Source organism: Polistes dominula, unplaced genomic scaffold (assembly GCF_049000335.1).
Source record: "Polistes dominula isolate Pdom_NZ unplaced genomic scaffold, Pdom_raw_medaka contig_123, whole genome shotgun sequence".
In the NCBI taxonomy this organism is placed as follows: Eukaryota; Metazoa; Arthropoda; class Insecta; order Hymenoptera; family Vespidae; genus Polistes; species Polistes dominula.
Window position 1 is genome coordinate 30,008 of NW_028300923.1, and position 25,777 is coordinate 55,784.

A 25,777-nucleotide genomic window follows, 5' to 3' on the forward strand; every position below is an offset into this window, starting at 1 on the left:
ATAAAGTATGAATATTTTATGCACATTGAAATAATAATTTAAAAGCAATCATTCCAATATAACGTCGACCGACAAGTCAGTACTGGAAGAACGCAATGTCGGTATTACCGACATTTACTTATCGACTAAACTAGTTACCGACCGACACTGTCGGTAATGCAGATTCCTCTATGAACGACAATGGATTCTTAATACTCTATTTTATCCATTCTACAAAATACAATTTATCGATGGTCGTTCATAAGAAATACAGAATTATCTTTACAAAGAATAGTAACAATAAGGAAAAGAAAATGTAATTACCAAATATTTAAGTATATAGCGTGAAAACAAGGTACATTAGCGCGAACGAAAATTATCTATTATGATTAATCTAATAACTAATGTACATACAAGGTATCGAGTTTATATACTAAAACAACAGTAGGAGATATATGTATATATAGAAAAAGAAAAATTTATCTCGCAGGGTTTACATAGTACTTATAGAACTATTTTCACGCAAAATTACACGAACTAAAGTTTAACAAATTATTTTTACGCAAAAGTTAAACAGACTAATAATTATTCAAATACGACAGAGTTTACCAAGTTTAAGACTTTTGGGTGTTGTGCACGAAATTCGAATTTAGACGTCACTGGACGTGACACCTCCCCCTTAAGAAGAAGAACCATGGGATTTACTCCCGTGGTTTTCGCAACGAACGAAATTTCTGAGTGATTTCGTCATCCACATGAAATTGAACCCGCTTACCAGATGTATTTTCTGTCTGGCAGCCTCTCGAATCCAAGGTAGGTTGGGTGGCCCCGGAGTTACCACTCGAAGGTTCTGGTGTCTCCGTGCGCACCGACTGAAGTTCAATTCCATTGTCCGAATTTTGAGTAGGCCGGGCGTCCTTCCCGCGCCCCAAATGGAGGAGTAGGCTCGTGATTGAGCCCCAAACTGCACCCAACATATGTAAACTCCAACCATAAACTGTGTGCAGGGCGTACCCTCGAAGAACAGAGTCTATTATCAATTTCACTATTTTAAAAATAAGCACAATTCCAAGAATAGCAGAACTGACCGTTCCGAATTTCAATAAACCATTCCAAAGCTTAGAGGTCACACTTTCTGCTAATTCACTAACACCTTTTTCACCCACAAAATCTACAAGATTTAACGTGTCAACTTTCACCTTATGTCCAGCTGCTCCTCTCGCGATAGTGTTCAAAATAGACGGTTGCTCAACAGGGAACATTACATGGTCCCGGAGATCGTCCAAATCCGCCTGTGTATAAATTCCACTAGTCGCGAGCGATCCCGCATCGATGTATCTCCAGACCACATCCGTGTCTGGCAGTAGAATTTGGGGATCCTTTACGTATGTTGGCTTTGGTAGCAGCTGATACCAGGTTCCCTCGATCAAATATTCCTGTGGCAGTAATGCGCTGCACGGTACCTCAGTACCTTTTCTAACTAAAATTCTCGACTTTGGTTTTAAATAAACACTTAAATTTTGATATATCACGGGAAGTTCTCTATAACATAATTCCGAATGTCTTATTTTCACCGGGATAGGGGTGCACTTGACAATAGGCGCGACTTCACCGGCTACCACCGCCATGTACCCCGGCCTCTTCATGACCGTGTACGCAAAAACATCTGGGAGAATGTTCGCAAATGCCAACGCGTTTCGAATAACCTGTTGTTCTAGGTTGCACTTCTGTTGTAAGATGTTTATATAGAGAGACTCCAGCTGGTCACGGTGGTGCTTCTCAACGTATACGAACTTTGAATTTATATAGGCAAACAAATCCATGTTTTGGGTGTTATTTTTGCCTTTGACGTAAACGTATGACCACTTGTTGTTTCCAAGATAAAAAGTTTGGGATGTTCAGTAGTGACCAGAGTATACCCGCAAATATGGAGCTCGTTTTTACCCATCAACGCGAAGGCAGTGTCTCCCCCCGTCACCGAGTACATTGTTGTAATATGTGAGATTGCGATGGATGACGTCACCTTGGTAGCGGACCCCTCATACAGTGCCGTATATCGTTCAAAATTACACGACGAACCGGGAACAACTGTCCAAAATGCACAACCGTTTTCGTCTGTAAAACACGTTCCCTCTGAAAAAGTACACGATATATGTCCCCTAAGCGAAATCAAGTTCTCACCACTTTTCACTATTCCCGTGTATATTCTAATGTCTGTGCGCACTACACTTTGAACAACCACACTGTCCCACGTACCGTCGGTATCCGAATATTGGGTGCCTTGACACCTACCGTCGGTGGTAATGGAACCCGCTAACGTAACACTTCGAAAGTCTGTCGAGTTAACACGTAGTCCACTAATCTGTGTGAATGAGTTCAACGAAAGTGTACCGTTATTTATCATACTCTTACAAACGTTCGAAGACACTTCAAGTAAATAAATGCGGCGACCGTTATGAACCGCTGAGATATGCGAACTCATTCCACAGTAATAAATTGTTCTGTCTATTTCCACTCTGCACTGATATACGCGCACATTATCATAGTCTGTCAGCTGTAACAGCTGCACGTACGTCACCGACTTGTTGGGCGATGACACGGGTAGATTACACTCCCCGGTCTCCAGCAATGATACCGTGCTGATGTTGGCAGAATTTCCACCACAGTCGTAACCCAATAGAGCGAAGGCCGTCGTGACGCAACAAAGGATGACGTAGCAAACCTTGGAATTCATCCTTCCTGGTGATAATGTACAGTCAGTGGCAAAACAAATATGTTAGCAAAATATTTTAATATACAAATATTTACGAAAGAAGACTACCTTTTAGATTTCGACAATTTTAGCTTATCTTTATGAACAATCTTACTTTTACCTTTATAACTAATTTTGATGTTATTTTTGGGTAGCACTTCTAGGACTTGGTGGGGACCAGTATATTGGTTTCCCAATTTAGACGTTGGCTGTTTCAAAAGATAGACATCCTGACCAACTTTAAGCTTTTGACCTCTAGCATTTTTATCATAATAATATTTAGATTTAATTTTAGCTCCCACCAAGTTCTGTCTTGCCGCCTTTTGTGCGGTTCTTATTTTATTAACTAAATCCAAATAATATTCTAAGTAGGTATCTTCTAAATTGATTCCAGTCAAAACATCTACTGATGGCACATTTGCCTGTCTACCAAAAACCAATTCATGAGGGGTGAATCTTGTTCCCTCATGCGTGCTAGTATTGTAGGAGAACATTGCATGAGTGAGCCACTTATCCCACTCGCTTCTTTTATTAATATAATGTTTTAAATATTCAATAAGGACAATATGAGAACGTTCCAAAGATCCGTTCGATTGCGGATGAAATGCAGTGGTTTTAATCTGCTTACAATTATATTGTTTTGATATTGCCCTCAGTAAAGAACTTGTAAAATTTGTGCCCTGGTCTGTCAAAATTGATCGTGGAGCCCCGAAAATATTACAAAAGTTATGAACTAAACCCTCTGCGATGTCAACAGACGTAACTGATTTTAGAGGTACTGCAATGAAATATTTTGTTAGAGCATCCTGAATAGTGAGTATATATTTATTACCCATCTTTGTCTCCCGTAACGGGCCCACGATGTCCATGGCAATCTTGTCGAATGCCGCTCCTGGCGTATCGGTTAATATCATTGGCTCTTTTGATTTAATTCTAACTAATTTCTTAATTTGAAAACTCTCACAAATATTTATAAATTCTTGAATATCTTTCTTCATATTTGGCCAATGATATTTTTGTCGAATACGATTATACGTTTTTGTCACACCTTTGTGACCACCGATAGGCGAGGAGTGACATTCCGCTATAATGTCCTCCCTCTTTTCTGTCTCTGGAATAGATACCTCTTTATTACAAACAACTATTTTACAGTTTTCATTTTCGAATGTATTAATAATTTTTCTTAAGATTCGTAACCACGATATTCCGTCCAAACCTTGGGTCCTCGAGATGCTGACTGATGATAACCCAAGCTCGCGTGTGACGGATAGCAAAGACCCAATAGCTTCAACTAGCGTTTCAAATTTAGTGGCATTTATTGCCCGTTCTTTAATGGGGATCGCGATTAGCTTATACTTGCCGAATTTTACTACTTTAGCGCGTCCCAGCACTAGTCCTTCGAATTTCGGAAGCTTATGTATTTTACTTAAAGTCTTTGCCCCTTCGTCACACGGAGTTCCGACCAGATCTGTAAAAATAACTAAATTATCGTGTCTTAAATTTAGCGAATCTCTTGTGACTCCTACATTGTCTGTTAGCATTCTTAAATGCGTGTTATGTTCGGTCTCAGTCTGCGGGGAGTAAAGTCTGTCATACGCGGATGAGTCATCCGTATCGTCGACGTCAGAGCCTTCATCGTCCGTTACCGTCCCTGTAACTGGATCGACTGTATCAGATGACGATGAGGCAAGACCAGTCACTCTGTCAGCTGTCTCGTTGACGTCACAGTCCCCGTCGTCGTCCGCAGTTTTTCTAATGTCAAAGTTAGTAAGACTGCCGTCTGAATCGAACATATTTATTGGGAGAATGTTTTTACTCTCCACCGGATTTCGCGACAACGCATCTGCGTTCGAATTTGCAGTTCCAGACTTGTATATGATTTTAAATGAATATTCCGCCAATTTAAGACCCCACTTAACAAGTCTAGATGTAGGATCTTTTACTGATTTCAACCAAACTAACGGCCTGTGATCGGTTACCAGAACAAACTCTCTGCCGTACAAATATGGCCTAAAATAACTTGTCGCGTAAACTATTGCCAAAAGCTCTCTTTCAATTGTCGAGTAATTTCTTTCAGCCTGATTCAAAATTCGCGAACAATAGGAAACAGGCAGATCCTTTCCAACAGGACCCTGGCTCAACACGGCACCGATTGCATAGCCGGATGCGTCAGTCGTTACGTTAAAAGGCAATTCAAAATTTGGATACTGCAAGATTGGTTCTTTACACAAAGAATCACGTAACGAGCAAAAAGCGTTTTCCTGGGCATTCTCCCAGCAAAACAAAACATCCTTTTTCAACAAATCCGTTAGTGGTTTGGCGACTTTAGAGAAGGCAGGAATAAACCTTCTATAATAACCGGCGAGTCCCAAAAATTGACGAACTGATTTTGCATTCCTCGGACGCGGAAATTCACGGACTGCCTCTAATTTCTTTGGGTCCGGCTTTACACCGTCTTCCCCAATAATGTGTCCTAAATAAATTACCTCCCGCCTCAGAAATTCGCATTTGTCGGGCTGTAATTTTAAATTTGCTTGACGAAGTCTGCGAGCGAGCTTACCAAATTTTATCTCATGCTCGTTAAGTGAACTTGCATAAAGAACGACATCGTCCAAGTAAACAAACATTTCTTCGCCTTGTAAACCGGTCAAGACATGATCCATCAACCGTTGAAAGGTTGCTGGTGCGTTTTTCAAGCCAAAAGGCATTCTACAAAATTCGAAATGACCATACGGGGTCGAGAACGCTGTCTTTTCGCGGTCATCCGGATGCATTCTAATTTGGTGAAATCCGGATTTCAAATCGAAAGTAGAAAAATATTTAGCCGCGCCGAGTTGATCCAAAATTTCGGTGATATTGGGCAAAGGATATGCATCACCTACTGTTTTTTCATTAAGATTCCGGTAATCGATCACCATGCGCCATTGTTTATTACCTTTTGAATCCGCCTTTTTAGGAACAATCCATATAGGAGAATTATATGGAGAGATGGACGGCTTAATTATCCCGTCAACTAACATTTCTGAAGTCTGTTTCCTAATTTCTTCCTTGTGAACCGGGGGAAATCTATATTGTTTAGTATGCACGGGAACGTTATCAGCTGTTGTTATTTTATGTTCCAAAACATTGGTGCTCCCCAATGGTTCACCTGGCAAATGGAAGATGTCGGCGTTTAACTCAATTAATTTTGAAACAGATTTTGCCTCTTCCGCATTCAGATGATCAAGGCGTAAGAGGGATTTCACGGATTCAACTCTGGAGGGTGAGGAAGGTGACTCGGAATTCGAAACATCTGATTTTGGAATCGGTTTAGCGGAGTTGGAGGCAAATATTGTATGAATATTGCGTAGGAAACCGGATGGATCAGAGGTATTGGATGCTGAATTCGGAAGAGTACCAATACTATAATCCAATAATTCTACTTTAGGAATTGTCAAATCAACGGATTCAAAAGTCGTATTCGTTACCTTAATGTATGCTTTTCCGTTTACGTTCCTAACTAAAGCCTCTCCTGCAAAAACTCCGGGCTGAAGATTCAAACGAGGGATATATCCCTCTGTAGTTTCGACATTATTAATATGAATACAGCAAATTTTTGACGTACGAGACGGAATATTAATTCTCTCCTCTTCTATAAATGAGATTACCTGTTTCCGAAATCTGAGGCATCTATTCTCATAGTCAACTAGAGCTGACCTTGACCTCAAGAATTCATTTCCAAAATACCGTCCGTCTCGACAGGAAAATCATTCCTAACCAAATGAAATTTTACATACTCCCCGAACATGCAAATATTAGTAGATCCAAGGGTCAAATGACCTCCGGGGAAATTCCCACTAAATGTAAAATTTCAGACTTATTTATTTTAATGTCCATTTGTAATTTATTAATCTTAATCAAATTAACTTGTGCGCCAGTGTCAATTAACAACGTCACGGTACCCGTCAGCTGTTTTGAGGTACACGTGACAAGCGGAGCGGAGACCGTTGGTTCATACATTATTTTTCTGATGTCGACGGTCCTGCTTTTGCCGTCGGACTTGGTGGACGCGGACCCGGAGGGGGAACCCGACGCGCGTCCGTTACCGGCTTCCCCTCTCCGTTTCCCGCCATGCGTTTATTTTCGATGTATTTCAATTTCCTACAGTCGGCTTTAAAATGACCAAAATTTTTGCAATAATTACATCGTTTCCGAAATGAACCCTTACTATTCCGGGGAGAATTACTTCTACTTCCGCTCGGTCCGCTGCGATCTTTCCCTTTACTATTCTTTTTCCAACAATAGTTTTCACTATGTCCGCGCTTTCCACAAAAGTTGCATACCACAACCTGTCTAATCACCCTTACTTTTGGGTTACTGTCTTTAACGACCGACAATTTGTTCCTAGCCGCATCAGCCTGTATCTGTTTATCGATTTTCAAAAAGACAAACCAACGCTGAGTTAAAATCGTGATATTTTTCAAAACGCAATGATGTGCGATACTCAGGAGAAAGGCCTCTTATAAAAGCGTCTAAACCCTCCTCCTCTATTTTTCGTTCTACGGAGCGTTCTAATCTACCTAACTGCTTCGATTCTTCATCAATGATCGACTGCGTTAAATCGCGAATTCTACTAAAATAGTCAAGGACATGTTCTCCTGGTTTCTTAAATTCGGTTGCCAATTGTCCTCGATAGTAGTTTGCGCCGTACGATGGCAAGAACGCGTCTTTTAAACGTTCAATTAAATGTTCCACTCGAGTTACTTTTATATGCTCGATAACGACATAAGCATGCCCACTTAACTTCGAAATCAACGATCTGGTTAACGAGTTTTCTAATTCGTCAGAATAGTTTTCGGGCAACGAATCGAGAGCCCTTTTACATGCTCTCGCGAACTGGTTTACAGAAATATTGTGACCGTCAAACTTCGGAACCCCCTTCCGTAATTTCACGAATTTTAATCGACGGGCAACCGCTTCGCGGTTGTGGGGTTGGCGGTCGCGAGGAGGCCAATGTACTCCTTAATAACTCGTTCTCTCGCCTAAGGCGATTCATTTCTAAATTATACTTATCCATATCGTCGACGGGCGTTATCGAACGTCTTCGCGCGGGGAACCGGGCGAGGCGACCCGCCTCGGGAGACACCGGGCGTCCGGGATACTGTGATAAATGAATCCACCGGAGTACGCGTCCTTTCAAATCCTCGGAAATCGCCCGAATATTCATCATCTGATCTTTGATTCTCTCCTCCCCAACTCTCTAATCTGCGCTCTCTTCGCGCTAGTTCCCGCCTTTGTGCTTCGATTTCTGATTCCCTCTTGTCTAGTTCCTCCTGTCTTTTAAATATTTCTATCTGAACTTTGCCTAACTGCTCTTGAATCAGCATTATATCTTCCATCTTTCGTCTGATTTCGCTTTCCTTATCCAAAAATTCCCTACTAGTTCCAATTGGAGATTCTGCTCCAGCGCGTGCACGTTCCGATGCCATTTTAAATTGTAAAAATTTAGTTTAAACAAACAAACAAAAAAAAACAAAATTTATACGAAACAATCCGAAAATCCAAGTAAGCCAACCGCAGCAAATATCCGACAAACTACGAGAATCGCGAGGTGACAAAACCGTATTGTTGGGCCATCCCACCAATTTTGGGCAATCCCACCAATTTTGGGCTATCCCACCGCTGTCACCAATTTTTGTTACTTGTTACGTCTCGAGAAGAGATTTCACGAGTGGCCGCTGTCACCAGTTCTTACTTGAAGAGTAAGAACGAATTTAGAGATTTCTCAACCGGTCACGACCCTGCAGTCGTTTACTCGGATAAGAGAAAGAAAGTCACTGCCTGTTTTTGGGTCAGCCTGCTTATCCAGTACTTTACCCGGGATAGGCTTTACTCGCGGATACCGGAGCGTCGGACGTCAATATATCAAAGAAAACTCAACCCTGGATGTTAACCAAATCTTTAATTCTTACCTGGTTTCCGGTGCTGGCCAATGGGAGATGCAATCCAAATATGCTGACTGAAATTGGCGTTTGAAGGAAGGAGTGCAGTTGTTAAATCACAATCACAATGTAGAATAACAATATAGTATATTTTAAAATTTAAATTCAGATTTAAATTGTTACACAATAAACACCTTGTGGCACACACACACAATTATAAATGAACAATGTTAACGGAATATTAATTTGGTAATCGATAAAGGACTTAGGTTTGCAAAGATTTACGATAGCAATAATAACTAAGAATAAAATGTTCAAAGTCAATGACTAAGTTCTATTAAATAAGAGAGAGAGAACTTAGTAAGAAAATTTAAATAAACTGATTGTAAATCAACCTAAGTCAAAATACCAAGTTAATATTCATAAATCGTCGATAATCGAATCAGATCACGCACAATATTTAACAAACACACGATTTAGATATACGCAGTAGTAGGTTAATATGATAATACTTAAAATCAAAACTAAACGAACATTAGACAAATTTGAGAAACGTACTCAATAATTAAATAAGGTGAACTTTATAAGTACACTTGGAGTACCAGAACGAAACCTAAGACAAATTTCCGACACGTACCAAATGATTATATAAGATGGACTTATAAATGGACTTAGAGAATTTAGTACAAATCTAGACAACTCTTAGAAAAATTTTAGACACGTACTCAATTACTGTATATGATGGACTGACTTCATGGATGAACGCAGCATCGCAAGAAGCGTCCGTTTCGGAAGAGTGGGAGTACCTCCCACTTACGCAAAAATGCTTCCCCACTACTGACTTCCACACCGTGAGACCGAAGTCAAGGAGAAGAATTCGCTGACAAAAATATTAGTTACTATCAAGCGCGAATTCTTCGAAGAGAAATAAGTATTACTTACATTGGAATTTTATCAAGCGCGAATTCTTCGAAGAGAATTCGGTATTACTTACATTGGAATTTTATCAAGCGCGAATTCTCCGAAGAAAGATAAGTGTCAGTTACATTGGAATGTTATCAAGCGCGAGCTCTTGGGACTGCGCCGTCAGCAAAAATGCACGTGCAGACAGAATATCAGTAACGAATATAATATAATAAAGTATGAATATTTTATGCACATTGAAATAATAATTTAAAAGCAATCATTCCAATATAACGTCGACCGACAAGTCAGTACTGGAAGAACGCAATGTCGGTATTACCGACATTTACTTATCGACTAAACTAGTTACCGACCGACACTGTCGGTAATGCAGATTCCTCTATGAACGACAATGGATTCTTAATACTCTATTTTATCCATTCTACAAAATACAATTTATCGATGGTCGTTCATAAGAAATACAGAATTATCTTTACAAAGAATAGTAACAATAAGGAAAAGAAAATGTAATTACCAAATATTTAAGTATATAGCGTGAAAACAAGGTACATTAGCGCGAACGAAAATTATCTATTATGATTAATCTAATAACTAATGTACATACAAGGTATCGAGTTTATATACTAAAACAACAGTAGGAGATATATGTATATATAGAAAAAGAAAAATTTATCTCGCAGGGTTTACATAGTACTTATAGAACTATTTTCACGCAAAATTACACGAACTAAAGTTTAACAAATTATTTTTACGCAAAAGTTAAACAGACTAATAATTATTCAAATACGACAGAGTTTACCAAGTTTAAGACTTTTGGGTGTTGTGCACGAAATTCGAATTTAGACGTCACTGGACGTGACATGTAACTAAAAGTAAAACATTTTTTAAATTAGTATAAAATATTACAAATGCATAAAATATATTTTCTTACCCTTTAATCATCTATTTTGTTTTGTACTTTACAAGTAAAGAGAGCTCAGTCTTCAGCTTCTAGTGGATTTATATTACAAACTCTAATTTCCTGTTTCGAAAATGACATTGCTAATGCGTTTTCTCCTTCGCTACTCCTTCTATTTGGTAAATATGTACTCTCAAAATTTAATTTAACAATTTTTATTATAATATCTTTCTTTACTTTTATTTATCTATAGGTGTTTTTATTAAAATATCTTTCTTTAGTTTTATTTTTCTATAGGTGTTTGTATTTAACCTATGAAAATCTAAAGTTGTTATTAATATAATAATATTGCATAAAGAGTTGTATAATATCTAAATTTGAATATCTGAATCACTATCGGAATGAGTTGAATCCACAATAGATAGATTCTTGTCTTCTGAATTACTACTCATTTTTTCTTTTATATTAACCAACTTTTGTTCTGAATGCTTTTATTCATTAATATCAATTATGTCAGCATTTGTAGAAGAATTCGGCTTGAAATTATCTGGTAAATTAAATCAAATTATTAGATTCTTTAAAGCTTCAATTTGTAATCATTAATAGATATTTGTATACTGTATGTTTTGTTATTAGTAGTACAAACGAATAAAGGATGATTCTATCTATAAAACTAAATTAATTACATAGAATAAAATTTTGTTCAAATAATACTTCGTTTAAAACTGTAGGATTATTGGGTTCTTCTAAATGAATATTAACACAAAATATAATTTTATAACCAAAAAACTTTAATATTTAAGTGCACAAGGAATGGCACGTCTTTATTGAAGGGCTGTTTCTTATAGACTAAAAAAAAAGGAACGAACGCTTACACACAATAGGCATATGGTCAGGTCAGTCCATCGGCGGCATCCATGACGTCAGCCAATCCCCACACCATGCAAGTTTAAACGTGTTAATGGAAAACTATGGCCCTCTTAGACCAGAAAGAAGAGAACCAAAGAGATTGATTTTCGTTCTTGAATCCGAGTTACATATTCCCACAAAAACAAAAAAAATAAATTTAAAAATTTGTCGAGCTTGAGTTCATATTCTATAAAGATTGTACATAAAATATACCATGTGAAGTAGCTTCGTATTTGGAAGTAGATAAATACTCATCAATTGAACAAGATAAAAGGTGTTTCTTAAGGCTGTTTCCTTTTCCCTTGACATTAGTGGGCGTAGAATGTAGGCCTATAGATTTCCTTTTAACATGAAAATAGATTATAACTATAAAAGATATTTTACTAATCACTATATTAATTAACACTAGAACTATTAATTGTTGTTATATATCTATTTCTACCAACAACCGGTCATTTGGACCGGTGTAATTTAGTTCACAAAATATAAAAGTTCAAAGAAAAGTTTTAAAGAAAATGAAATATATTTTATTGTAATATTGCATTTACGTAATGTATACATCTCTGTACATAAAAGGTAGTAAAGACATTTTTTTCAATGTACATTTACCACAAACATGTTTCTTACAGACAGCACATATATTCATAGTTTTATTTTCATTACAAAAACCTATTTGGCAAGTTTTTCGTATATTAGAACTCTCGGGACTCTTCAAGATGTCATTCAAGTTTTCCAGTTCAGATGGATCTTTATACTCTGCGCTAAGTTCTTCTGTTAATTAAAAAAAAAATACTTTTTCTCGATATATTTTCAGCAGTTGTTTCTTTGTATAAAACCAAGGCATTTATTGCTGCTAAATCGAAAATGCTAAAAAATACTTGAAGAAGCCACCTTCGAGACAGTGACTTCACATTATACTTTTTTGCCATCTGATCCGTCATGTTTACCCCGAATTTACGTACGTCTCGGCATTTTTAGGATATTGTTACTGTTTGGGAATTAATTTGCCCAATCAAAACTCGCTCACAGTTGTCGCTAAATGCAGACTCGCCATAACTCATCTCGGCGGTGAAGAAGCGCCGTGACGCCGGCTTCTCAGGCAGTCATCTCTTTGTCATCGCAGATACCACACGTTTCTTCTCATCTTGGTTCTCTTCGACTCGTTCCATTCACACGTGTTTTCTCGGCTTTGTCTACGTCTTCTCACAAAGTCATAGGTACGGTGGGAATAATATAATCTAGATCGTTCGATTCATAAGTGATTAATATAATCACGCCGTCTCAAGTCCACTCAGTGTAACATTCGTAGTGAAAGTTCGGAACGTAGTCCGCTCAACGGCTACTCAGTTTAAATCTCAACCGACACGCGGTGTACTCGTACGCATTTTTAATAAATCTGACCACTCACTGCAATTGCTCGGCGTTCTACTCATTTTTGACCACTCAATTCCTCAACATTTGGTCCTTCGAGCCGGATCGAGCATTTGCAGCGCAGATTTGTAAAAATTCGGTAAAGTTCATTGTGTGCGGTATATTTCGTCATCTCATTTCCTTTGTTCGGGAAAGTAGTGCCAGCTCAAGTAGTGCTCTTACGCGTGACGTAGTGCCGTGTCACGCCTTCTCTTTACTCGGAAAAGTAGTGCCATCTCAGTCGCTTTGTTTCGCGCGAAATAGTTCCATCTCAAGTTGTGTGGCTACGCGTGACGTAGTGCCGTCTCACGCCCGCTCTTACGTCACGAGAAATAGTGCCACGCTCGCGTTAGTGTGACGCGTGAGCCCCCCCCTCTCTCACTCACGAGTAGGGTGGGATAAAGCCATCTCTCTTGCGAGTACGTGTCGTCTCACTCGCTTCGCGTGGCCCGCGAATACTTCCCCCACTCTCACTCCTGAGTAGCGGGGTATTGTCATCTCGTTCGCGGTGTTTACTAAATAGTGCCGTTACCTATTGCGACATTGTTCTCTCATTAACACTACTTATTATCAGTGACTCTCAGTACAATCTCAACTAAACAGTGACTATCAATACAGACTTCTCATTTAATTATCACAATGGTGCTTGTGCGGGATGAAGAGAAAAAGGCCAAGACCACAAGCAGTGGTGATGATCAACCGATCTCTCAGACAGCTCAACCGACCAGCCTGACGGTACCCTCGACGTCCACTCATGGCCAAGGCACCCGGTCAAGAAGCCAATCGCCTGCGGCACTCACGACAGAATTCACGTTACGGGTGCAGGCACAAAGGGAGATCCTCGTGTCGATAGAGGATATATTTAGTCAGGTTAGTGACGCATCCGATTCGATCACCCTGACAGAGGTGACCATGTTGCTCGAGCAGCTAGAAGAGCTGCATGGATCATTCCGTCAAGAGCACGCTCAACTAGTATGTAATTGGCCTCCCAACCAGATGAGCCATCCATACCTCACGGAAACGGTTAACATCAGTGAGACAAAATTGATGATCAAGACAAAACGACTGCTTGGTCGACTTAAGGAACGACTCATTAAGAACACTCAGCCCACTCCTTCACCCGACGATAGTGCTCGTTGCCGGAAATGGCCTGATTTCAAGGCCATGTTCAGCTCAGTGATAGCAGACCGCTCGGATCTCAGTGATCTGGAAAAGTTCCAGTATCTAAAATCAGCGATGCAGGGTGAGGCCTATGAAATTGTTGCCAACATCACGCCTGATAATTCATCATTCGACTCGGCTTGGACCTTGCTCACATCAAGGTTTGAGAACAAACGCCTCATTATAAAATCACACCTGGAAAGACTGCTCAATTTTAAACCGATGCAAAGGCGCCAAGCCACATCGCTGACTAAGATGGTCAACATCATTAATGAGACCACTCAGGCACTCAGAACACTCACAGTGGAGAGCAATAATGATTGCCTCATGGTCACTCTGCTCACTGGACTGCTCGATCAGGACACTCGCGAGAGGTGGGAGACATCTCTTGCATCTACAGATGAATTTCCGACACTCAGCCAGCTCACCGAATTTCTGGTCGCTCGTGCCCGCACATTGGAGACCATAGAATCCTCATCCACGCCTGCTCAACTCAATGTGCCGAAAGGGGCTAAGACTACTCGGACAAGCTCACATCAGGCCTCTCAGCAGCCCCCAGTCAGCTCATCAAGGCCTGTTACTTATCAGACTTCTCGTCCTGCTCAGTCACGAGCTGCTTATCCGTGTGACTGTTGTGGGCAAGACCACTACATCGTAGTCTGCCCAAGGATGCGAAGCTATTCGGTCAACCAACGGGTACGGTTGATCAGAGACAGAAGTCTGTGTTGCAATTGCCTAGGCAGGCATAATTTAAGGAGGTGCAATAGCCGAATGCACTGCAAATCATGCAACAACTACCATCATACCCTGTTGCATGGAGCAGACCTCTCAATCGTTTTCGAACCGTCAGGAGATGACCATCAGACCACTCAGGAGGTGTCTAGCACACCCGCTCCTTCATCCAAGTCCTCTCAAGCATAAAGCTCAGAGCAGCTCTTTGAGAGTTGTGATCATCTAACGTCCAACTCAGCCCATCTCAGTCATCTCACATTGCTGGCCACAGCAACAGCAATAGTCGTCTCAGCCGCTTCAACAACTCAAGTTCGTCTGCTCATCGACCCTGGATCAGAAATCTCATTCATCTCAGAAAAGCTCACCCAGCAGCTCAAGTTACAACGAAGGCACTCAAGGCTGGACGTTTATGGTGTCGGTGGAACACGGACGTCTCAAACAAGAGGAATTGTCACGCTCAACCTTCAATCAAGGTATAGACTACTCACGGTGACAATTTCAGCTCACGTGTTAAAGACAGTTACCACCATCCTGCCGGCCATAAAGACTCAACAGGAACCCGAATGGCCACACCTGAAGGGTTTACCTCTAGCTGATCCAGAATTTCTCGTTCCAAGGGCAGTAGATGTCATAATCGGAGCAGACTTCTACGGCCAACTCATTAGGCCTAATATCATTAGATACTCAGCAGGAACTCCCATTGCTCAATTATCAGTCATTAGGTGGTTGGTCATATTCAGGCACCGGTCACGCTTGCAAGGACAACTCATCTCGGCAGCTCTCAGGTATCAAACTCGTCCTTGCGAGAGTTGTTGACACGGTTCTGGGTCCAAGAAGAACCTCCATCATCGGACAACTCATGGCTTACTCCTGAGGAGCAAGAGTGTGAGCTCCACTTCAAGACCACTCACTCAAGGGACTGAACAGGGCGTTACATCGTCAGGATGCCTCTCAAATCGCCCCCAACAGTCCTGGGAGATTCTTATCAGACAGCTCATCGATCGCTCCAACGAATTCTCAGGCGACTTGGCAGAGACACTCAGTACGACCGATTGTACACTCAGTTCATGCGAGAGTATGAAAAATCTCAGCACATGCTCAAGCTCGATGACATCTCAGTTGGTAGAAGGCCACATTACTATTTGCCTCATCATGGGGTACTTAAGCCAGACAGCTCCACCACGAAGCTCAGGGTTGTTTTCAACGGTTCAAGTGCCAGCTCCACTGGTCACTCGCTCAATGATATCATGCACGCTGGTCCTAATCTGATGCTCAACATCTTTGACTTGCTCATTTGGATACGTCAACTCAAGTATCTCTTTGCGACTGACATCACTAAGATGTACCGGCAAATCAAGATACATCCAGATGACCAGGATCTGCAACGCATCGTGTGGGTGAATGAACAGCAGGAGGAATCTCATTTTCAGCTCACTACAGTCACGTATGGAACCAAATCAGCACCGTTCCTGGCTGTACGAACGCTCCTTCAGCTTGCTGAAGACGAAGGCTCTCAGTATCCTCTTGCTGTCAAGCCGATCACTCATGGGCGTTATGTTGACGACATCTTCGGAGGATCCGACACAGTGGAACAGCTCGTGGAGACTGCTCAACAACTCATACGGCTCTGCCATGCGGGCGGATTCCCGCTGGCTAAGTGGCACTCTACTTCTCAGGAACTGTTGAGAGAGGTCTCGTCTGAGCTTGGCGAGACCTCAGGCATCTCATTCAACGACTGCGATACCAAAATCCTTGGTATTCGATGGTCACCTCAACAGGACAGGTTTGACTTCTCAACAATCTCGGCTTCTCCCTCCAAACGATACTCGAAACGTCTTGTCCTCTCAGAAGTAGCACAAATTTTTGATCCATTAGGCTTCGCATCTCCAGTCATAATTAAGGCTAAGATCTTTCTTCAGGCTCTCTGGTTGCATAATCTCGACTGGGACGAACCACTCTCGGAACAGCTCACTCACAATGGCTCTGCATCAGACAAGATCTTATTAGCCTGGCCAGGCTCTCTATCCAACGTTGGTTCAACACTCTCTCTAATTCAGCTGTTGAACTACATGGCTTCTCTGATGCATCGCAATTCGCAATGGCAGCCGTTGTGTATCTCATTGTTAACTCGTCGTCCACTGGCGCCAAGGTCTCTCTTATTTGCTCAAAAACGAAGGTCTCACCGCTCAAGCGGCTAACCATCCCGAGGTTAGAACTCTCAGCAGCGCTGCTACTCTCCACGCTCATGAATCATGTTTGCGCTACTCTAAACATGATCATAAATAAGACAACCTTGTGGACGGACTCTCAGGTAACTCTTACATGGATCAAAGCTCATCCATCAAGATGGAAAGATTACATACGCAACCGCGTGATCAAAATTCAGGAACTCTCAAGGAACGCTCATTGGAGGTTTGTGCCTGGCATATCAAACCCAGCTGACTGTGCATCACGTGGGATAACCACAGATCAGCTGGAAAAGCACTCTCTATGGTGGACGGGACCACCATGGCTCACTCAATCAGTGGCATCATGGCCGGCTCAGATCGATACAACTCCTGATGACTCATGTGCAGAAGAAGCTCGTGCTCGTGTTGCACATCACGCGGTACGATCTTCTCCGAGTTATCATTGGGACCTCATTCATCGATACTCATCGCTCAACAGGTTGCTTCGAGTTACAGCTCTCTGCAATAGATTTCTCAAGAGGCTCTCAGGAGAGCTTGACTCGACACCAGCAGCCTGTATCTCAGCTAAAAGCATGGAAGACTCACGACTCTTTTGGGTCAAGGCCATTCAATCGGCGTACTACTCAGAAGAAATCTCAGTACTCTCAAGACGATCTCAGCTGCCAAGTTCGCATCCACTCTCTAGACTCACCGCATTCATTGATGCCGGCGTTGTGCTCAGGGTGGGCGGTCGCCTCTCAAAGTCCGAACTCATGTACGAGGCAAAACATCCAGCTATTCTCCCTCGTAACTCCAGGCTCTCAGAACTCATCATCGCCCATGCTCACAAGAAAACGATGCATGGAGGCACTCAGTCGACTCAGGCACTAATCAGACAACTCTACTGGATCATCGGAGGAAGAGCTCCAGTGAAGTCATATGTTCTCAGGTGTGTGGTGTGTGCTCGTTACAGGGGGATCCGTGCTCAGCAACTGATGGGCCAACAACCTCTGGCGCGAGTCACTCCATCACGCCCGTTTTCTCACACAGGCATTGACTACGCTGGACCGCTCACGCTCAAGACTTGGAAGGGACGTGGCTCCAAGACTCATAAGGGTTGGATCTGTGTATTTGTCTGTCTATCAACTTCGGCAGCTCATCTCGATGTCGTTTCAGATTACTCAGCAGAGGGTTTCATTGCAACGTACAGACGCTTCACCTCAAGGCGGGGTGTCCCGTCAGACATTTAAACTGATTGTGGCACCAACTTCTTGGGCGCTGAAGTTAAGCTCAAGCAATGTTTCTCAGAAAGCTCTTCAGGACATCGGGAGATCTCTTCTCTGCTAGCTCAAGACAATACACAGTGGCATTTTAACCCTCCTGCAGCCCCCCACATGGGTGGGGAATGGGAAGCAGTAGTCAAGTCTCTGAAGTTTCATCTCAGAAGATCAGTCGGAGACACACTGCTCACGTATGAGGAGACTTCCACACTCCTAGCTCAAGTTGAAGCCATTCTCAACTCCAGACCACTCGAACCGCTCAGTGAAGATCCAGAAGACATCTCAGTGCTCACTCCAGGGCACTTTCTCATCGGAACGGCACTCAATGCTGTCCCTAAAGGCTCACTCTTGGATATCTCAGCAAGCCGGCTCTCCAGATGGCAATTCATTCAGCAACGAGTTCAGCATTTCTGGCACATGTGGTCAACTCAGTATCTGCAACAACTACAAGCCATCTCAAAATGGCATCACGCTCACAACCAGATTAAGGTAGGTTCTCTCGTTCTCCTTACTGATGAGCGTTTGCCTCCAGGAAAATGGCCCATTGCTAGGGTGCTCAAATTGCTGCCAGGGGAGGATGGACTCACCAGGGTGGTATCGCTGAAGACGGCTACCACAACACTCACCAGGCCGATCACCAAGCTCGCAGTCCTCCCAGTGGCCGCTCAGAAGGCAGCATAACTCATCATCAACTTCGTTGCTGATGGCGGGCGGAAATGTTTGGGAATTAATTTGCCCAATCAGAACTCGCTACAGTTGTCGCTAAATGCAGACTCGCCATAACTCATCTCGGCGGTAAAGAAGCGCCGTGACGCTGGCTTCTCAGGCAGTCATCTCTTTGTCATCGCAGATACCACACGTTTCTTCTCATCTTGGTTCTCTTCGACTCGTTCTATTCACACGTGTTTTCTCGGCTTTGTCTACGTCTTCTCACAAAGTCATAGGTTCGGTGGGATTAATTTAATCTACATCGTTCGATTCATAAGTGATTAATATAATCACGCCGTCTCAAGTCCACTCAGTGTAACATTCGTCAGTGAAAGTTCGGAACGTAGTCCGCTCAACGGCTACTCAGTTTAAATCTCAACCGACACGTGGTGTACTCGTACGCATTTTTAATAAATCTGACCACTCACTGCAATTGCTCGGCGTTCTACTCATTTTTGACCACTCAATTCCTCAACAGTTACAAAACTAGATAAACAATTGTAAACTCATTATGCACGCCTGCTCGCTGTACCCTTATATAATATATAGGACAAAAATTCGTTATATTTGCCCTCTCTATTCTGCTATCACGGTATAACCGTCTCTCTTTTCAAAACCTTCCATTTATTCTGATTACTTTATGTATTTATCTCGGTATAACCGTCTTTCTTTTCGAACCTTCTAGTTATTATTATGTATTTGTTATCACATCTAAATTAAAGAAAATATATTTTGTTGCAATTTTAGTGGCGGATTGACGTAGGTTCTAAGTAATTTTTAAATTAGAAATATTAAAAATGACGACCGGTCGAAAAGACCGGGTCATTAGGTCATAGTATATCACGTATAAGTATATCAGAAAAGAGGAAGTAAAAAATTAAAATAATTTAGAATATTATTAAATACAGGAATTTAGAAAAAGTCATAACATAACTATAAAATATTAAATAAAATTTGAAGACAAATCTTGTAAACAAATGGTACAACTGGCCATTTTGACCGGTTGGTGGTTTTAGTGTTAAAGACGTAATATAATATAAGGGACAATTAATAGAACACAAAAGACAATCATAATTTTTTAATGCATACAAAGCAAATAATACTATTTATTCATACAAATCTTATTTTTTCTACAATTTACTTTTTACAATGATTTTATAATTAAATTATTATTATTACTTTTATACTCACTTTTCTACTGAAATAAATTTCTCCTCTTCACTACTTGAAATTAAAATAGTTTTCCTTCTACGCCTAGATGTCATATTAGTGTCATTATTTGATTTTTTAGATGAATCATCTTTATTCATACTGGTGGAGGTATTATTCGACATTTTTAATAAATTATTATAATTCATTATTTAAAAGTAATATAAATTCTAATCAGAGAATCGCTTATAATCGCGGTAGAATTAAAATAGAAAAGTTATACGTGTAGAATAACTTTTCTACACGTATTTATGCGAAAAGTAACCTACGCCCTTTTGGAAAGGGATAGAAAACATATTATTCTTATTAGCCTTCAGCATCCTTCGGAGGTGGTTAGAGGTTAGAGGCTATATATATACTCATTTACTTCTTAATTTGTACGGAATGAATGAAGGAATAAAAAGAGAAGCCAAGAAAAAAGAGAAAAGAAAACAAAAAACATGAAGGAAAACACAAAAGAACAGCAATATTTTTTACCAAAGTCATACCGTTTTTTTCTCGGCGATACAAACCGAGTACAAATTATAAATAGTGGAAATCTAAAATCTACGACTCTAAAAAAAAAAGAGAAAAGAAAAAACACAATTTTTAATAAATGCAAAGAACTACGTACGTTTCTGATGAGGTAACATCTTCGATTATAAAAAATATCTTTATTTTTTATTTTATAATAATATATGATAACTATCTTAATGATCTTCTCTTTTTTTATATTTTGGTCTTATTCTGTAAGACCCAGGAATTAATTTAACTGTTTAACATTTAGAATTAAAATTGCATCCTTTCTATGTAAGGAGTACAAAGGAATCCATAAAAAAAAGAGGACATCTTTTTTCCACCAATGTAGATAAACAATTATAAAGAATATAAAAAAAAGATTAAGTACAATACTTCCATCAAAAAACGAACGAAAAGATAAAGTATATATATATATACTAGGGGTGGCCCGGCCACGCGCTGCTGTGGCTTTTTTGACGTGAAACCCTTCTTTAGAATCAGATTGATACGTTCATTTAATATAATTTTAAGCTGTTTAATGAAGTCTAATTATTATTCACTTAAATATGAATAATTTAAAACTCACATCTTATTATTCTTTTACAATTCTGAAAAAATTGTTCTAAATCTTTGTAATACATTGTAATAATATTCTGAATATATTCGTAGAATAAAAACAATCGTTTTAATATTTTTTATTTATTGTCCTTTAAAAAAATTCTAAAATGAAGGAAGAAATAAATCTAGAAATGAGACTCGTTGTGTCTCAACAAATTCTGTATTTGTTATTTTAAAAAATACAACGTACCACAATTTCATTTAATTTTCCAAGGCTTAAGGTAATAAAAAATATAAAGAAAAAAACTATATGTATATTATGCAGCAACCTCTCGAATAAAGGGTATATTTGTATACAATGATTTATAGCATTGCTAACTACATAATAACAAATACGATGATAGCTCGCGAATCATGCGGTTTTATCGTACTTACTTTTAAGTACTTATTACATTTCTTTATTTTCGTTCTGTTATTCTATATTTGTGTTTGGTTTATCTACATTTTCTAATAATAGATATCTCAAGCGCAAAGATTTCTGTAATTTTCCCTCGAGGAAGAACATTTGGTTGTCGAGATAAGCAATTATTTTCTTTTTTTTGTTTTAAAAAAATTAATTTTCGACGAATATTTATTTAGTAGAGAGTATAGATTTATAGAGATATCTATGAAGTCACGTTATCGATATCGTCATAGCCAAATGTTCAATCAAAAGAGAAGAAATTCGTCAGAGGATAACTAAGGAGCACTACTGTAAGCGATCAACATACTAATTACGATCTTACTTATTATTTTAGAGGTATGCGTCATGTCATCTTTTTTTATTCTTTTTAATTATCGATTTGCATTTATTCCGAAGAAAGCATTTTAAAGAGGAAGATATCAGATTCAATTCAGATTCAATCTAAGTAATTTGTCAGACTTTCGAATCTGTATATAATTATTAACTTTGGTTAAATCGCATTTAGGTATTAGTTCATTTAAGTTTCGTTCAAAGATTTTTTTATTTCTTTTTAAATACTTGATCACTTACGATAATAACGGGAATTAGATATGACATGATACAAGATCGAACTTTTTTATTCTTTAAATTTCTTCTCATCCAATTTTGTTCTATTTTTCATAAAATTTTCTAATTTTTACACGCACAGGCAGACATTTTCTAAAGCACGAAGAAAAAAAAATAGAAAAATTTATCTTCATTTAACCTGAATACAACAACCGACGTTCAAATATTGCTCTTAGTGAATATAATTAAATAAAAATTATTATGACGATACATATTCTCTACCTAGAGGCTAAAACATACTGTAAAGTTTAAAATGTTATTATATTTACGAGAATTCTACAGAAAAATGTTGTCGGTTTTATCTGATTTTATGTTGCTTTTTTTTTATTTCCTGTTCTTTTATTATTATTTTTGTAATCTCAAGTCGATTACACTAGTTTAATTGTTAAATCTAAAATGCATAATATATAGAAGATAATATGTTTTATTTGCTTAATAATTTTTTGGAACAATTTTAAAGATGGAATAATTGCGTTATAATAAATCTCGATCGAGATTTACAATGATTTTTATTTTCTAGTTTTTAATAATATGATATTTATGTATCAGCTGTTAAACTCCGGAACAATTGTGTTGAAAACCGTTTTACATATTTTCATGTTTTTCGTTAAATTATTAAAAGACAAAAGAAAACATGAAAAAACTCAAAATCCGTGTTTTGTAAATAATTGGAATGTGAACAGTATTCAGATGAAATATTCAACAAAAAGAATTTAATTCAAAATTTCCTTACGTTATTACGTGTAAAATTAAAGGAACAAAAAAAACCCTAAAAAAATAAAGGTCTTTTGTAATAATTAATAAAAAATAGAAAAAAAAGAGAAGATCATTAAGATAGTTATCATATATTATTATTAAATAAAAAATTAGGATATTTTTTGTAACTCCTGCTTTCAAAGTTCAATTTTTGAGCCTTGTCTATCAACCGTAAAGTCGCATATTCCCGTAATGGTGGTAACTATGTAGTAACTATGGTTGTTACTATAGTAGCGTGCGGGAAAGTAGTACTTTCCAGCTGATTGACCGTGTGGGAATGAAAATTATCTATCACTTTAAATAAAATTAAAAAAAAATCATGTGTGCAGATCACACGTGTTACAAGTGAAACCTTCAAAAATCTAAGTTTCGAGTGAATGAGACGAATGGACAGTTTTAAGAGTAAGTTAATTGTAGGATTTATTTATTATAATATTATTACTATAAATAATAAAGGTCACCGGTATGGTCTCTGGGTGAAATAGCTGATAAAAAGTACACTTTTCACAATTCAAGCAATAAAAGTGGAATGCTAAATACGATAGTCGTATTAGACACATTATAGATACCAAAATCGTAGGATGTTTATCGAGGAAAATATAATGCGTCGTAAACTAAGTAAATATAGAATATCCTTTTTGTGAAACTCAGATATAAAATGTTATTTGTTAGGATGGTTTTCAATTTCTCGTTTTCATCTATATTTTTGCGCTGTCTAACAAACATGTTAGGAATGACGAAATAAAGATGTTACGAAAAACATGGAAAATACTGCTGGACTGAACAAAAGATCTGGTACAGATGTAATGAGAGATTTAATGATAGAGATTTTTTGGAGAAATGCTTTTCCATCTTAAAAGCCTATCACCCTTCGAGACCTTTTATTATTTATAACGTGTCTTGTCTTTATTCTTTAACCACAAACTTATCTTTCTAAATATTCTCGTCTAAATAAAGATCTGATTGAATCGTATCGCTCTCTCAGCTTATCGAACTGTGTACACTACGAATTTCAAATTTCAGCCCCGTAGTAAGCTCCACTGATTCACGCTGAGCGTTCAACATCTTAAAAATGTTTTTATTTTATTGAAAAATTAGTATAAATTTCCTAAATACGCAAATATGACAATTAATAATATAATTTTCTTATATGCGACTTAAAATGTGACAGTAATTTACTTGCTTTTAAATGGAATTATTTGTCAGCTGCTCCTAATGTATTTTACAGTGTTCTCTAATTCTTTTTCTCTGATGTATCTGATAAACATTTTTTTTTTGTAAAATATTGCAGAAAATACAATTATTATATTCTATATATTTCATAATTGTTAATTATAATATTTGCGAAAAAAATAAATAATTTAAAAGTATTAATTTTTTAATAAAATAGAAACATTTTTAAATAGAAAAAAAAATGGCACGTTTGGTAAAATAAAAACAGACCACGCACCTTCTTTCTTTATTTCGACCGTCGGTTGGTTTAGACCTTATACTTTTGTCGAATACCTACGAGCTTATCTCTGTTTATTTTTTTACCTTTCTATCGTTCGTACCTACAAACATTTCGAGTATCGAAAGAATTCGTGTCCACGCTTTGTAGTATGCAGTCACACACAAACGCACACATATACAACCAGGAGCGATAACTACGAAGCATAGCATAAAGAGGAGACCGAGAATAAGAAAAACTTTATAGCCATATTCCGTCTCTCTCTCGCAGGCTTAATCCTATATGTTTGTCTCTTTCTCTCTCGTTATTTAGTATAGCAGCCGCTACATAGCTGCGTTTCCGTTTATTGAAGTGAAAACTTCTTTAGAATGGAGTGATCTGAAAAGTAAAAATTTCAAAAATATTTCTAGAAATCTTTTGCAAAATATGGTGATAAGATTTTAAAAAATCTTTCAAAAACCTTTTTAGAAATCCTTAGCAAGTTTCTAAACGCGGACTTTTCCACCTTGTAAAAATATTTTTTAGAAATCGTTTTAAAAGACTAAAGCTTTCCAAGAAATCTTTATGAATAGTCCAGTCAAAATAGCCGTGAAATCGGGTTTTTGGCCTATACAGCTGAAAAAATATGGAAATATACAAAAAAATGCGTACAAAACTGTGGGCAAAGTAGAAAAGTTCTCAACCACCGGGAAAAGGGTGAAAAAAAAATTAAAAACTACCCCAATTTTGGGATTATATGTTGCAAATATCAAAAAAAGTTTTAAATAAAAGTTGTAGAGCATAAAATTTTAGGCCTATCTCTTTTAGACCATTTTTTCCCCTAAAACGCACCATTTCACCCCTACGACGGGTCAAAGTACTAAAAAAATGAAGATTCAATAAAAAATATAAAAATTGGACTTTTAAATTTTTTTTTATCTTTAAAAAATTACAAAGAATAATCGTAGGGAAAAAATTTTTTTTTCATCCCTTTTATTAAAAATCAAAGGGTGAAAACGGTTTTTGCTCGAAATTTCACTTAAAACGGGTTATTTAAAAAAAAATTCTTTTTCATATTAATTTTTAGTTTTTTTTTTAAATTTTGGTGTTGGTTTTATATTTATAGATGCAGGAAATATCCCAATTTAAAGACATGTAATTATTCCCTTAGTCCTACGCCTTTGTAGAAAGAAACAGAAAATGAAGCTATCTTGCTCTTACTAATTGTGACATAGGTCGCCATAGCACGCATGCGCAAACTATTAGCTTACATGCGTGCAAGAGAGATAGACAATCTATTGTTGGCTTCGTCCCAATGAAAACAGTATAACCCGATAAAACACTTTTTCTTATATATTCTCTATAGCTCGAGAGTCTCGCGCGCATCTATGACAGCATGATAGATTTTTGAAAATA

At 38.4% G+C, this 25,777-nt stretch overlaps 2 protein-coding genes across 2 annotated transcripts; both read left to right on the forward strand.

Annotated features, from left to right (window-relative positions):
* The first annotated feature begins 15,630 nt into the window (after positions 1-15,630).
* LOC149033035 (uncharacterized) lies at positions 15,631-18,104 on the forward strand. Its single transcript, XM_089170918.1, has 2 exons — positions 15,631-16,716; positions 16,863-18,104. The coding sequence occupies exons 1-2, from the start codon at positions 15,631-15,633 to the stop codon at positions 18,102-18,104; spliced, it is 2,328 nt and encodes a 775-aa protein (XP_089027044.1).
* Positions 17,766-19,082, forward strand: LOC149033036 (uncharacterized). Its single transcript, XM_089170920.1, has 2 exons — positions 17,766-17,970; positions 18,031-19,082. The coding sequence occupies exon 2, from the start codon at positions 18,249-18,251 to the stop codon at positions 18,813-18,815; it is 567 nt and encodes a 188-aa protein (XP_089027046.1). The 5' UTR covers positions 17,766-17,970; positions 18,031-18,248; the 3' UTR covers positions 18,816-19,082.
* Positions 19,083-25,777: the final 6,695 nt, after the last annotated feature.

Excerpts from the sequence above, each read along its gene's own strand:
- LOC149033036 (XM_089170920.1), top strand. The coding sequence starts at position 18,249 with ATGGGTGGGGAATGGGAAGCAGTAGTCAAGTCTCTGAAGTTTCATCTC.
- LOC149033035 (XM_089170918.1), top strand. The coding sequence starts at position 15,631 with ATGCCTCTCAAATCGCCCCCAACAGTCCTGGGAGATTCTTATCAGACA. Across the intron at positions 16,717-16,862 it reads GGCCAGGCTCTCTATCCAAC|GTCTCACCGCTCAAGCGGCT; the intron begins GTTGGTTCAACA and ends TCAAAAACGAAG.